The sequence below is a fragment of the Anomaloglossus baeobatrachus genome, chromosome 6 (genome assembly GCF_048569485.1).
Source record: "Anomaloglossus baeobatrachus isolate aAnoBae1 chromosome 6, aAnoBae1.hap1, whole genome shotgun sequence".
Taxonomy (NCBI): domain Eukaryota; kingdom Metazoa; phylum Chordata; class Amphibia; order Anura; family Aromobatidae; genus Anomaloglossus; species Anomaloglossus baeobatrachus.
The window spans coordinates 488,156,716-488,172,498 of NC_134358.1; the positions used below are offsets into that span (position 1 = coordinate 488,156,716).

A 15,783-nucleotide genomic window follows, 5' to 3' on the forward strand; every position below is an offset into this window, starting at 1 on the left:
GACATCACTGGGGGGGAGGCACAGACATCACTGGGGGGGAGGCACAGACATCACTGGGGGGGAGGCACAGACATCACTGGGGGGGAGGCACAGACATCACTGGGGGGGAGGCACAGACATCACTGGGGGGGAGGCACAGACATCACTGGGGGGGAGGCACAGACATCACTGGGGGGGAGGCACAGACATCACTGGGGGGGAGGCACAGACATCACTGGGGGGGAGGCACAGACATCACTGGGGGGGAGGCACACACGACTGGGGGGGCTGCACACACGACTGGGGGGGCTGTACACACGACTGGGGGGGGTGCACACAGGACTGGGGGGGTGCACACAGGACTGGGGGGGTGCACACAGGACTGGGGGGGTGCACACAGGACTGGGGGGGTGCACACAGGACTGGGGGGGTGCACACAGGACTGGGGGGGTGCACACAGGACTGGGGGGGTGCACACAGGACTGGGGGGGTGCACACAGGACTGGGGGGGTGCACACAGGACTGGGGGGGTGCACACAGGACTGGGGGGGTGCACACAGGACTGAGGGGGTGCACACAGGACTGAGGGGGTGCACACAGGACTGAGGGGGTGCACACAGGACTGGGTGATGGGCTGCACATAGGACAGTGTGGGGGTGCACACAGGACATTGGGGGGCTGCACACAGGACTGGGGGACGGGTGCACACAGGACTGGGGGACGGGTGCACACAGGACTGGGGGGGCTGCACACAGGACTGGGGGGGCTGCACACAGGACTGGGGGGGCTGCACACAGGACTGGGGGGGCTGCACACAGGACTGGGGGGGCTGCACACAGGACTGGGGGGGCTGCACACAGGACTGGGGGGGGCTGCACACAGGACTGGGGGGGCTGCACACAGGACTGGGGGGGCTGCACACAGGACTGGGGGGGTGCACACAGGACTGGGGGTGCACACAGGACTGAGGGGTGCACACAGGACTGAGGGGGTGCACACAGGACTGGGGGGTGCACACAGGACTGGGTGATGGGCTGCACATAGGATTGTGTGGGGGTGCACACAGGACATTGGGGGGCTGCACACAGGACTGGGGGAGGGGTGCACACAGGATTGGGGGGGTGCAAACAGAACTACTGGGTGATGGGCTGCACACAGGACATTGGGGGGGCTGCACACAGGACTGGGGGAGGGGTGCACACAGGACATTGGGGGCCACACTGCGCTGAGAGTTTCATGCAACTCTGGGGGAGAGGGTTTACAGAACTGGTGTGGGGAGGCACAAAGCATTGGGAAGGGCACATAGCAGCAGAGGGTCGGCGCTGGACTCACAGCAGCATTGCACTCACATCACCGGAGTGCAGGAGCCGGACACACTGCATCAGAAGGAGAAGGCAGGCACTGATCTCCGGAGGGCAGGGGGCGGACACACAAGGCAGGAAGCTGAGGCTGCTGTGGACCCGCCCACAATTGGCACTGGCCGACGGGAGAACACATTGCAGCACAAACAGCAATGTGTGGATTTAAAGGGCCGGCGGCAGCAAACTCCGGTGACAGCACCAGCACTGCCTCCCCCGGGAATCTGCCCGGGGGCCACATAAAAGTTCATGGCGGGCCGCATGCGGCCCGCGGGCCGGAGGTTCCCCACCCCTGCTGTAGACGTTGACACTGGCATTTTGCAGGTACTATTTAAAGCAGCTGCCAGTTGAGGACCTGTGAGGCATCGATTTCTCAAACTAGAGACTCTAATGTACTTGTCTTGTTGCTCAGTTGTGCAGTGGGGCCTCCCATTTCTCTTACTACTCTGGTTAGAGCCTGTTTGTGCTCTCCTCTGAAGGGAGTAGTACACACCGTTGTAGGAAATCTTCAGTTTCTTGGCAATTTCTCGCATGGAATAGCCTTCATTTCTAAGAACAAGAATAGACTGTCAAGTTTCACATGAAAGTTCTCTTTTTTTGGCCATTTTGAGAGTTTAATGGAACCAACAAGTGTAATGTTCCAGATTCTCAAATAGCTCAAAGGAAAGTCAGTTTTATAGCTTCTCTAATCCGCAAAACTGTTTTCAGCTGTGCTGACATACTTGCACAAGGGTTTTCAAGGGATTTGTAAACATCCATTAGCCTACTAACACGGTTAGAACACTGGAGTGGTGGTTGTTGGAAATGGGCCTCTATACACCTATGTAGATATTGCATTCAAAACCAGACGTTTGCAGCTAGAATAGTAATTTATCACATTAACAATGTATGGAGTGTATTTCTGTTTAATTTAATGTTAGCTTCGTTGAAAAAAAAATGTGCTTTTCTTTCAAAAAGAAAGAAATATCTAGGTAACCCTAACCTTTTGAACTGTAGTGTATATCTCTGACAATTTTATGTTTTTTCCAATTTTTTTTTTTTGTTTACTAACAGGCAGGTAGTTGAAAACTACCTTTGTTGTCTACCGTATACCGTCTCTGAGCGGTCGTGGACTACTCTTGCTGGCAATTTTCCTGCTTCGCGTCAAGCTGGAAGTTGGTTGTTCATCAACATGATTTCAGCAGCAGTCCCGCCCAACAGAGCAGAGAGGAAGAGCAGCATCTGCTCAGTAGAGGCGACATCAACGGAAGCCACAGAATCGCTGGCAGGAGTAGTCTGTGACCACTCTTTGATAGCTGTGATCTGTGCTGGGCAGAATAGGCAGGCAGTTAAAGGGAACCTCCAACCTAGCAGCATTCATAACTGTATGCCCAAATTCCCTGCCTAACCATGCCTGTTTAACGCTTAAGGGACAAGACAGGTTCCCTTAAACAACATCGCTTTACAAATAAAATATTTTGTATTTTTGCAAAAAAATCTTCCTGGCACATTGCCGTTATTTTCTAAACATGTTAACAGAGTCAGTTTTAGTTTAACTACTGTTTATGGTGACTTCTGAAAAATTATAAATCATTCTTGATATGGATCAGTGTATTCTTTTGTGGTTAATATATCCCTTAAACAACTACCTACCTGTTATTAGGCCCATAGTAAAAAAAAAAAATAAAAAAAAGTCTTGGATAACACCTTTAATTTTTTAGTATCTTTATTTTGGAATGTTTTGCTTAGGAAATCATCCTATAAAACTGCAGGAAAATCCAAAAAATGAAAATATTTGGTTCTTTCTTTATTAGAAATTACCATGCTGTGGATTTCAAAATCCCCACTGAGGATTGGCTTCCTTGCAGATTAATTCCACAGCAGGTGGATGAAACATATTTCACATGCCTGATACTTAACTGTTGTGGATTTTACCAAGGCAAATCAGGGAGCAAAGTCCATAACATTTCTGACCATATCAGAAGTGTTTATGTTGGACACAACCCCTTCTTGAAATGCTGGCCACATGATCATGGAGGTCCACTGGTTGGAGCCCTCTTCATCAGTTGGTATAGTTGGAGTGCTTCAGGGAAAGCTAGGTGTTACAGGACACGCATTCAAATAATTGGGAATATAATCTGTTACTTCCTGCAATGCTGTATGTACAACTTCCATTCCTTAATTTAGAGTTTTCTGGGATTTTGTAAATCTTATTCAAGACTTACTGACCTCCATAGTGTTCTTGTACAAACTGACTGACTGCTGAGGCCAGTGTTTGGCTGCAGAAGTCATTTTAATGAAGGATCAGGATTAGCAGAGACCACTGAAGCAGCAAGTGCTGTAGCTGCAAGGGATTAAACTGGCTATTTCTTTTTTTGTGATATTCCATACTTTTAGCCAAGTTGTTATAAAATGCGGGAAATCCCTTTTTAAAGGGAATTTATCAGCAAATTTTTGCTACCTCGTCTGAAAGCAGCATGATGTAGGCAAAGAGATCCTGAATCCAACGATGTGTTACTTAGATTACTGGGTGCAGCCGTTCTGAGACAATCAGAATTTTTAGATTTAGTCATGTATCAGAGCTGCGAGAGCTGTCTGCCCACACCAGGCTCTCAATAGAGATTGTACATTGACAGGTGTCAATCAGAGGAGGGGGCATGCCAGACTGCCGTGCATGTGACTTTGTAGTTCAAGCAATGATAAGGGTCCTGCTGCTTAAACCAATTCAGCAAATAATCAACAGATCTGACTGTGACAAGACAGGCATCCTTTAATTTTCTGTGTTAATCTTTGCAGTATGCAGGCTTCAGCTTACATAGCAAAAAGCTGCTGACAGGTTCCCTTTAGAGAACCTACCAGTGCTATTGACATTTTTGTTTTATTACATACTTGTGACGCGCCCACGGGGTCTTGGGGGTTACTCGTCACCGAGCCGGTGTAGGAATAGGGATATCACAGCGGCCTGGCCCGGTTTCGTGACCCTGGCGGTGTCAATAAAGGTGGGGATGGGGATGATGGGAGTAGTTATTCGTGACACCACCTGTAGTATGCGGCCAGTTATTAGCCGCCACTGTGGGAAGTCTTCTGGGGCAGATGGTGACGCAGCTTGGTTGTTACAGCTCTCCATAGGTAGAGCTAGGTCCCAGGGAGGATGGGAGTGGTAGGCTCTGTGATTTAATGTTGGGGTGCAGGACTGAGGACGCCGATAATAACTGGACAACACAGGGGGCTGTAGTTTCCTTTACCTGGCAGTTGTTATTACAGGCACGGGAGTCTGTTCCAGTAGGTGATGAGGGTCTGGTCAGCCTGGAAGCAATGAGGGGATTCACCTTGACAGGTGGGTTGGAGGCTTTCCTTGTTGCGCTGTGTGTGTGTGAGTCTCTGTGGCTTGGAGTCGCACAGTGACCCTCTTTCTAATTGTTGTTTGTCCTTTCCCTTATGGCGGGCAGAGCGAGCCAGACACGTGTACCGCCTGTGTAGCCGCGTTCCCGGGCTCTATCTTGCTGCTTCAGCTTTAGGTGTTCTTGTGGGCCAGGGGACTTAAAATTTCCTGCCCTCTGGGCTTCACTGATGGGGCTTTAGCTCCCAACAGTCTAGGACACCGGTTTCCTGCTTCTGCACCTAGTCCTGGGAAAGCTTTGTGTGACCGCTCTATTCCAGCGACCGTCTGTCTGCTCGCCTCTAATCATCTGAAGTGTTTCTCTGCCTGTTCCTGTGTGTGTGTCTGTGTAACCCTTCCTCCAGGCCAGTATCCTAGGGTATCTTCCCTTAAAATGGGTCCTTGAGCTCCCCCTACTGGCCTAGAGTTAGGAAATGTTGAGTGTTGATATACCTAACATGAGAAACCCCCTCCTTGCCCCCAGGCATAGCATCACCCCCGGTGAAGAGGGCAACACTACTGTGGCTCCCAGACCCTGAGGTGCCACACTTGCATTCTTCATGACAAAAATAAATGTCTAAGCATACTTTCTTGGAAATCTGTGCTGTGCTGCTTAACTCTATTCTTCTTAAACATGAACAAGTAAAATACCAACTATGCGGTACCATTCATCCCTCTTGAAAATTTGACGTGTCCTTACATTCTTGGACACTCTCATTACTCATTGGTCAGTATCAGACACACCTGTTTGACCTCACAAATAGTATTACCAAGCTGTCAATTTTGCCAAAAATTTCCAGGAGAAAGAAGTGAAGAATCACACACTAAGATTCTTAAAACTTAAGATTCTCTAAAGTTTTTAAATTATGAGCAATACAAATATTTAGTAAAATACATCTTTTTAGCGCTGACGGTTCCATTTTTAAATGTACTTATTTGGTTCTAGCTATAGACAACCCACTGTTTAAAGCCTAATACAATTTATTTTGGTATAATTTGGTATTCACCTCTTGTGAGGTTTCAAAAAATGTAATTTTTTTTTCATATTTTTACAGATTTTTAATTTAAGTATTGATTTATTTAAATCTACTTTATAAGAGACAATTGCTTTTGAGTTTTTCCTCAACATTTCCATGTCTATTATTGTATATTAGAAAGAAGGCTAATACAGGGGGTAAAAAACAACAACAATAGTATATAAAACGGATTGGCAGAATAAATAATTTATGCTAATGAAATTACTGCAATTAGTATTTGCACAATGACCGTTGTAGAAGCCGCAGCTGTTAAAGTCAGGAAGTGCTGTCACTGCTGACCTTATCATAAGAGAAAGTGACAAATTGCAAATGCAAAGGAGGCCAATCATCAAAGAATCCCGTTTTACAACGATTAGTGTTTTCTGCAAAAGCAGCATGAATTACAACCAGCTGCTCCATGGCTTGACATGTCTCCCATGCTGTGCCACTTTGTTAAGCTTTATTTTACAACAATAGTTATTTTACTGCTTCATGACAACTTCTATGGGGCCATTTCCATCTTTTCTGGAAGACCTTTCCCTCTTTCTGTGGACTCCAGATACTGTACATACATATTGTCATGTTCCATGTACTGTGTGGACAAGATAATTATACTTATTTTGGCACGTGTCTCTGTTGTACATTAAGTTGCACTCAAATATTAAATCCTAATTTTAAAGCAATTGACATCTCATGGTAAAAAAAAAATAATTCCTTAGCTTTGTTAGTGTACAATATAATAAATTGTGGAAAGCATAGCTTCTCATGCAAACTCCCATCCCAAGTCCAGGTCCTCTTTCATTTTTGTCTTACACAGTACAGCTTTTCCTATGTCTGCAGGTGGATAGTGATGTGTGTGTGAAGGTGGAGTGGCTCACAGGTTAATAGACCAGAGCTGCCTAAAGACATGTCCCCAGAATTCTGTGAGCCATGCTCCCTTAGTTAAGACCATAGCACTAAGTTAAAGACCCATATCTCTGAAACCATATGGCAGATTTAAAGAGCAAACAAAAATGTAATACTCACGATAGTAATAGGAGTAAAATAGGAGCAAAAACTGTCTACTTTTGACCTCGGGACAAGTCCTCTTAAGACCTATGATATAGCTATCTATGATATATATCACACTCTCATAAAGATCATACAAAGGGTGTGTCTATAGTTGGCCCTAATGGTAATGTAAAAAGTATGCAATATCGAGGGAGCATATACTTAGCTAAATTCTTTAACGGTATAATCACCAAATACAGTTGGAAGATGTATAGGTCTACTGTATATCCCTTTATATCAGCTATATCTAATATTGAAGAAGTTCTTACTAGGAACTAACTGACATAAACTAGTGTCTTGATGATAATCTTGCATTCTAGTCCTTTTAATTGAGGTAGACTAAAATGGTAACCTAGTGTGTTAGAATTAGGACGTTTGCTCCATAATTTTTGCACCATATATATCTGAGAAGCCCTTTAATCTCCCTATTGTTAATCCCTAAGTATATTCCCTCATTCAGTGTACAACGTCCCCTTCTCGGTTTAGTTTAGATAGGCTTTTTGAACCAAGTATTCATCAGAGCCTCTGATGTTAAGTTGGACTTGGCTGCCAGTAAACGCCAGATGCCAATGCCAGGGCAGTGTCTAGGACTGTGGTAGCTGAGTGTCGCTGGAAGACAACAGGACATGAACGTAGGCACAGACAAGACGGGTACTAGGACTCAGGCAGACAGGACTAGAACAGGACAGAAAACGCCGAACTCTGGGAAACACCAGACTCTGGGAAATGCCAGATTCCGACAGGACGCCAGACTTAGGTAGGATATATGTAAGACACAGGAATGGACTTCAGGCACGGATAAAAACACAGACTGGATTAGTCCAGGAACACAGATAGGTCAGGAACATGGAAAGGTCAGGTACAGGAGCACAGACACAGGCTAAACAGGTTTAGAAACACAGCACAAACAAAACTGATTACAAGCAGGACTGGTGCTGGATACAGGCAAACCTGAGCAACAGGCTGGACCAACATGAAAGAACTAGGATAGTAACCTAATGAGTTGCTCAGGCCCTACCCAAGAGAGGAAGGGGTCTTAAACACCTGATGCCTCCCTGCGATAGGCTGGTTCTCCTTTTCAAGGTGTGTGTGCTGCCCCTTAAAGGGAAGGGGAGCGCACAAGAACCCTTGGCTAATAACCAGTGAACGGATTCTTCAGTCACAGACCTTGAGGCCTAGGGACCTCAGTATGGCCAATACACATTTCCGCAGCCATGGAGCAAAGCCAGGAACCGCACTACGCATGGGCAGCAATGCAGAAGAGCAGGGGACCGAGTCACACGTGAATGGCCGTGCAACAGAACAGGTCACAGACTCGCATGTGCATGCCCGCATGGACAAGCGGTTGGCCAAGGAAATGATGGGGTCTGTGTCCCTGCTGGGTTGTGGAAGAGGAGAACATAGGGGCATTAGCATAGACAAGCACTGAAATACCGGTGTGTGTGTATATATATAGAGATAGGGACGCTGGCGTTACAGAGGGTGTTAGCATCTGTTGCAAAGAGTGGAGACAGACAATATCCAGCAATATCTTTGGGGCAGATTTGCTTCTTCTGCGTTCAACTCTGCAACAGGTGATACAGCAATTGCTTTTGGTGGAGGAGGTTTAGCAGCATCTGAGAGCTCTAGTTGTGGTTATGACAAGCCCTATTGGGGGCATCATCATGAGTGTGGGACTTCCTTTCAAGGTTCTTGACCAACAGCACTTTTGAATTGGGCACACTCTGCAGGGGGGAGAAAGCAAATTGATCAGCAATAGGAGCAAGACCCAAGCTGTGGTCATCCTTCTCCTTGTAGTCATCTCCCATTTTGGCAGGTTACATCCTCAAGTAGTGCCTGTTCTTTGGCATCGTCATCCTCCTCATCTTTTATGCATGCTTCACCTCTTCCTCTATTGTGTTGTCAACCAAACTTGATGCTGTACTACCAGAGTTGTATTGCTTTTTTAAAAAAGATGGCATGTGCTTAGCCTCAATGGAAGCAACTTAGCTGCCATTTCTCCTTAAATAAACCTTTCTGTGCTTTGTATTCTCATATGGCAGAGACCATGGGTCACTCCTTGGAATTGACATAGTGCTGCAATGTGCACAATTATATCCAGGGACTTTTCATGGGTCATTGAGTCAATGAGTTAAATGGCGATGATGCACTACTGGATTTGAATAAGTGCATCGGGAGATCAGACTTTTACTGTATAAAAACGGTATTTTTCTGTTTGCTTGGAAGTTTGTGACCTTAAGGCCCCCTTCACACGTCAGTGAAAAACACTGACGTTCTTCACTGACGTGTAAAACACGCACATGTCCCTCCGTGTTCCGTGATTCACGGCACACGTGGGTTGTCCATGTGCAATTCATGATCTGTAATTGCAAATGGACAATACTCACCTGCCTTCGCTCCTGCTGTCCGTGGTTCAGAACTCCTCGGCTCTGCAGCGTCCGCCCACCGCTTTCTGCAGCTACTTCCGGGTTGGCTGTTCCTGCTTTCATGAATATTCATGAGCCGGGCAGGAGCTGCAGAGAGCGGAGGCTGCACAGCGAATCGCTGGAAAGGTGAGTTGAAAATGTTCATTATTTAATATGTCAGTGTTTTTCTGGTATGTGTTTCACGGCTCACACACAGATCACACCATAGTGTGGTCCGTGGGTCATCATTGATGCCAGAAAAAAATGGACTTGTCTCCGTGCAGAATCACGGACACGCGTGCACGCTGCACGGAGACACGTTCAGTGAAAAATCACTGATGTGTGAGCAGACCCATTAATTATAAAAGAAAGCACATACGTACCAGAATCACTAACGTGTGAAGGGGGCCTAAGAGATGTATTATCCCTAGCTCATTTAAATAAAGGTCGCTAATCAAAAGACAGAATCTTACAAAGTGTTGAAACTTCATTTGATCATGTTTAAATTCAGAAGGAAAAGTTAAAACACTTGTACAACTTCACTGTGTGCCAACCCCTTTATTTACGGTTGAGTTTGCTAAATCTTGTTCAACATTCTATAAATTCAGAGTTGTTTTTTTTGCAATTGTAGATAAATAATTTGAGGTTGAATACACATGGATTAACTATCAATATTATCCTAGTTTTTCTAATAGGAAATATTAAACTGGAAGCCAAGCAATTAGCGCTTCCTCAAGCTTAATCCTTTAAAAATATTTAATCATTCAACTCTATCATTAAACATTCCAATACCATTCGCTAAGATGTCTGAAGTTGGAGCAATTATTGACAACATTTTGGTAAATTATGTGTAACTTTCGCTTCACTAGGTGTACCCTATTTAATTCTTATTAATTGATTTCCAGGCGTTCTCTGATTAATTATAGAGTTAATCTTGTAAATAAACCCATAAATTATTGTTACATTGATGAGGTTGTAGGTTCACAGGAGCAGAGTCATTTGTAAGTCAGTGAAGTTAAAATGAATACTACAGAATAAGGAACATGTAGTAAGTCTGTTTCCCAGCTTGTGGGGCCACATTGGTCACCACATAATGTTCCATTGGATGCTCTATGTATAGAACCTAAAAAAATCATTCAACATTTGGCATACAATGGACCATATTGTGATTTCTTTTCCTGTTGAATTCTTGCAGGATAAGTGTAATGCGGGATGATGGGATGAGACCCACTGCATGTGAGCAAGTGCAGTGTGTCAGTCGCACTTGACACTAGCCATCGCATTGCCATAAACCCTTAAGGAAGGGGGATATCCTTCACTTGCCTGCCAGTCCTGGCGAAGCGGGATTTTAACAGAGCCCTTCCCAGGCAGGAAACAGCGCAGTGGCTGGCTACTTGTTACACAGCGGCTTGGTGGGACAATTACACCAAGAAAATAACTAAATGAAAACGGAAACAAAACATAAGGCTGATACCACAGCAGTAACAAAAGGGAACTGAGCCCAGCTGTAAAGAATGATAAAGCTGAACCCTACAGCAGGGGATGCAAGAGGGAAAACCTCAAAGAACCAGCACAAGCGAAACCAGCCAAACCACCCCACAAAACTGAATTAATCAGCACCTAAGAAAGGCAGATTGCAGGTTTAAGTTTGCCTCCTTGAACTCATGTAACTCGCTGAGGCAGCGCCCATTCCCCACCCTCTGTTCACAGAACATCAGAGGGAGAGGAGGAGAGTGGAATAGAGGGAACCTCCCACCATCTGACTTTGTCAGAGGATACAGCATCCCATATCCGCTGGCAACAGCTCACACTAGGGGACCCAACACCCCGGGGCCCCTGAGGGACACCATTGCTGGAAGCAGTGGCGTCCAGCCTCCAAGAGACCCACAGAGTATGACGTACTTGGTCAGAGCGGTAGCTCGTGCAACTTCCACCCCACGACGGTAACATCCCGCCCTTCGTAGCCAGCGAAGGACGACGGGTGACCTGTCAGGGAGCCAGAGCTCCTAGAGGAGCGCGACGGACCCGCTCAGGTGCAAAACCACCAGACATGACAAGTAAAAATGAAGACTGTATACATCTCATCATATGTATGTATAGTAATGTCCTCTTGCACTTCTATGACAAACCAGTCATAGCTCTCGGCCTGAGCACCCTATGGACAGATGTGGAAATTTTTCTAAGAAAAAAAGCTGATTAATATTATTATATTTATTTATTTTAACAACCCTAACCAACATTAAAAAAAAGAATACCCCTTCAGAATTTTCAGATATGCAGATCAGAGAATACATTATTTATTACACTGTGGTACATACAACAGTTAAGGATGAAGAACTGAAGAATCAAAAGCTCCTTGTAATTTAGTAATCGTGGAAATATCTATTATATTTTTGTATAATATGTTGTTTTTTTTGTAATTAAATTTGACCTGTATTTTATTTTGAAGCAATGGAATAAGAGGTGACCTCTGTGTGTAGTATGTACCCATGGTTTAAAAGGAACCTAACAGGTCTCCCCTGCCCTCCAAACCACAGGCATTTCTATATTCCTTTATAAATACATTGCCTACAAGCCCTTCATCCTGGATGACCCATTAACAGATATTTAAAAAAATAAGTATTTTTACTTTCCATTTTTAATATGCAAATTAACCTTCCACTTAGTCAATGGGGCGTTTATTTCTGCAGAATAGTCATCCCACTCTGCATGCTGTCATGTTTCTGAGGTCGTGATAACATGATTTGCAAGAGCCGTTATCATCTCCAGCTGTCTACAACTCTCGTGCATGCGCGCAACTTTTTTTCCACCGGTCATTGTGTCGCTGGCGGAGGGGACGCGCTCGCCACGCTCGGGTCCAGGGCTTCTGCTGCTGCTGCTCGGTGGCTCGAGCGGTGGACCGGACCTGGGGACTCGAGCAGCGCTCCTCACCCGTGAGTGAAAAGGGGTAGTTTGTTTAGGGAGATTGTTTGTGACGCCACCCACGGGACGTGGTGATGATGGCACCACCGCTGCTGATAACGGGGATCCCGGGAGAGATGGTAGGGTGCAGCTGAGATGTTGTCCCCTCCATGGGTAGGGGGGTTGGTGATCCCGGGGCCTGATGGTAGTAATGGGGAGGCCGGATGGCTGGGGTGCAGGGGCTGCGCGGTGCCGGATGGCACTGGTGTACTCACTCAAGCAATCACTGACAGAGTCTCTGGTAAACCAAAACGGCCGGATGGACGGGTCCCGCAGCCGGCTGCAGTGTTGTTGTTGTGCTCTCCCCGGACGGCTGATGGTGGCTGTCTTTACCTGCACCTTAAAGTAAGTTCTTGACCCCTGTGGTTGCCCACCGGTAGTCCGCTCCCCGGCGTATAGGTGCCATAGGAGCCCGTTTTGTCTGCAGGTGCTGGCCCTTGGATCTCTAGCTTGTGGCGGTGGCTGTATATCCTCTCTGGGTGGACGGTTGCCTTCAATCGGGACTTGGTTGTTGGGAAACCCCTGGGGTTCCTTTCACATTCGGATTTGACTATTGACGGCGGCACCAAGCCTGGTCGGGGTCCGATGGCCCTGCCTGTGTGCTTAGCTTCACTCTGTTCCCCGGTCCGGTACCGGCGGGCCATCGTCCGACCCCGGTCCTTACGGCTCAGTGGAGTTCCACTAACTCCTGCAGACAGCCACCACTGTCTGCCAACCTTGCTATTAGTGTCTGGGCTCCAACCCAGACACCCAAGTGTTCACTCCTCTCACTTCCTCCTCCAAAACTAAACTGTCACTTTTCCCGCCTCCAGGCCTGTGAACTCCTCGGTGGGTGGGGCCAACCGCCTGGCTCCGCCCCACCTGGTGTGGACATCATACTCTGGAGGGAGGCAACAAGGGTTTTGTGTTTGGCTGGTGTATCTGCCTAGGGTGGGGGTGTGTGTGTTGGTATGTTTGTGACTACCTGGCTAGTCCAGGGCGTCACAATTGCACCTCGGAAGCTGGGTGTATGCTTCCTGTGTCAGAGGCACTCTGTACATGTCCGGAAGCAAAGAAGAAACCTGACGTCAACAGAGAAGCCAAAGGTCAAGCTTTGTTTTTTGCTTCCAGGCATGCACAGTGCGCCTCTGAAGCTGGGCAGCCTGCATCCGGCTTCAGAGGCACAATCTAGGTTTTTGCTATTCCATCTAAGAGCTGTGTAATGTAGGGGCCAAGATGCTGAGTCCAGCGATGTGTCACTTACTTTACTGAGTGCAGCAGTTTTGATTCTGCCGCAGATCAAGCAGTTCTCTGAATGCTGAGCTCTGTATAACCTCACCACTAAGTGACAGCTCTTTCGCTGCACTGTGCATGGGGAGAAAGCTGCTAATCAGTTGTGGGGGCTGGCAGCAGGTTTACTAGTCCTCTAGTGATAATCTACTGCTGATAAAACAGTGATTTGTTTTTATAAACTACAGCAAGCAGCCCAGTAAGTGACACATCACCGGATGTCTCTTTGCCTACATCATGCTGATCTCAGATTAGGTAGGAAAACCTGATGACAGATTCCCTTTAATTCAAGTCTTTTGCCATTTGAGATGGCTTAATTCATACCACTGTGCCAATGACCTGTTCTTCCTAAAAATACATAGCAGCTCATGCATTTATTTTGTGTGTTTTTTACAGGCAAATGTGAAGGAGTCCATCAGTCAGTTTATGGCATATGTACATACAAGTGTCAATGAAATCAGTGCTAAATACTATCAAAATGAAAAACGTTATAATTATACTACTCCAAAGAGTTTCCTGGAGCAAATAAATTTATACAAAAATCTTCTGGACAGAAAAAGAAAAGAGTTATCTCAAAAAATGGAACATTTAGAAAACGGTTTACAAAAGCTGAAAACCACAGCGTCACAGGTAAGTCTACATATTACTGTAAGGACACAACCAAGCATGGCTCTCTTCTGTTTATGTATCAGGTCTACAGGTCTCGCCATGTGTTGTGTTAGTATGTCACATTCTAGCTTTGTATTAAGGGGAAAATAAATGCTTACGGGATTAGTAACCTGTAATTGTTAGATTTCATAATCAGAAAAAGAATAAAGCACACACTGAGGCCAGTCAGCCACAATGAATGCAGAAATCCCTTTTCTTTCTTCATTATTATTATCAGTAATGTGCTGCTATGTCACTGCTGTGTGCTACTCATTTCACAAGTTCTAATAACAATGCCATTGTTTTTTTTTCCATAATTTGTTTCCCATTAAAGGGGTTGTCCGAGATTTTTTAAAAAGATCTTTAACTGCAGCAAATGCAGTCATATAAAAAATGACCTATAGCTCAACTGTTAAATCCCTCACCAGTCCAACACCGCCACTCTGGTGGTCCTGCAGTGATGACAGACTGTTCTGGTCATAATATTTCTGCGGTTAGTCAATAACATCAGCTGGCTTATGTAGTATATGCAAGTGTCACCGCTGGGGCCAGTGACTGGCTGCAGCAGTCATGCGTATGTAGAGGGTAGGCAGGGGCCGTGGGCCGGACTCATCCCTTCTGCTGTGTATTGGCCCTTCCTTCACTTTGGCCCACACCTCGGTTCTCTCCACAGAGCAAGGGGAAGGGGCTGGTTGGCAGGGTTCCTGGTGGGGTGCGTGGACTCTGTGTGTGCAAGCCATACCTCTACTCAGACCCTCCCTCAATCCCGTAGTTTCCTGCTGGGGATTAATGGACACGGATGCATTATTCTCATTCAACAATGTTTTACTAATGGTTACTCACAGTACTTCAGTCACCTCATTACTGCGGGCCCAACACTTGAACATTGTAGGAATGGTACACTTTACTTCAAAGCACACTATTACTGCAGTTTGCACCATAATTCCTAGCACTACTGCTGCTCTTACACTGTCCTTTCCCTCACTTTCTGACACCACAGTTCCACCCAGTAAAGTCATAGACTCCCACACAGCCATAGTCGCTTCCAACTCTTAGGGTCCCGTTTTTGCCAACGGTCTACCGAGCTACACTGCCATTGAACAAAACTCGTTCACTTGGCTTCTCCTGACCTGTTCACCTAAGTCTATGCCTGGCATCCACTATAGGACTAGTACCGATGGACACAGTTGTGACACGAGCCACCCGGGTAAGGGTCTGGTATTCACTCCAGTGGGGTAGAGTACCTCCAATACCTTGCTAAGGTGCAGTATCTAACACCGGCCACTGGATGGGCTAAACTTGTGAATGCATAACGTTTTTAAGTCTTTAACCATTTGAATGCTGTGAGGAGTTGAATTGCAGGGACTGAAGCCAACACATATCAATACACATTCCTCAACATTGAAATGAAACACCAAGAAGTTGCGGAATTATGGAAATCATAGAAATAACATTAAAAATATCTTGATTCATGCAGTTTTGTATAGGAGCGCCATGCGCTTAAATACACAAGCTTAGATACCTTGGCTGCTATCAGTGAGGTTATTAATGGTTTTATGACGAATATTCTTCAAAGCTGCATGTACTTAGGCAAACAAATCAGCAAGATCCGCTGCCAGCAGCTGACTTGGCAATTATTGACCAAGGATGTATCAGATGTGATCAATGAGAAACAAGTCTGCAAATGGTAGCATGTTTGGGCCACTCAGGCTGGTTACAGTAGCACAAGCATCATGCAG

At 46.1% G+C, this 15,783-nt stretch overlaps 1 protein-coding gene across 1 annotated transcript in view; it reads left to right on the forward strand.

Annotated features, from left to right (window-relative positions):
- DNAH11 (dynein axonemal heavy chain 11) overlaps positions 1-15,783 on the forward strand; it is a 498,772-nt gene that overhangs the window by 351,457 nt on the left and 131,532 nt on the right. Inside the window, exon 56 of the mRNA XM_075315388.1 lies at positions 13,793-14,026. Coding sequence (XP_075171503.1) covers positions 13,793-14,026 — 234 coding nt within the window. The remainder of the gene's footprint in view (positions 1-13,792; positions 14,027-15,783) is intronic.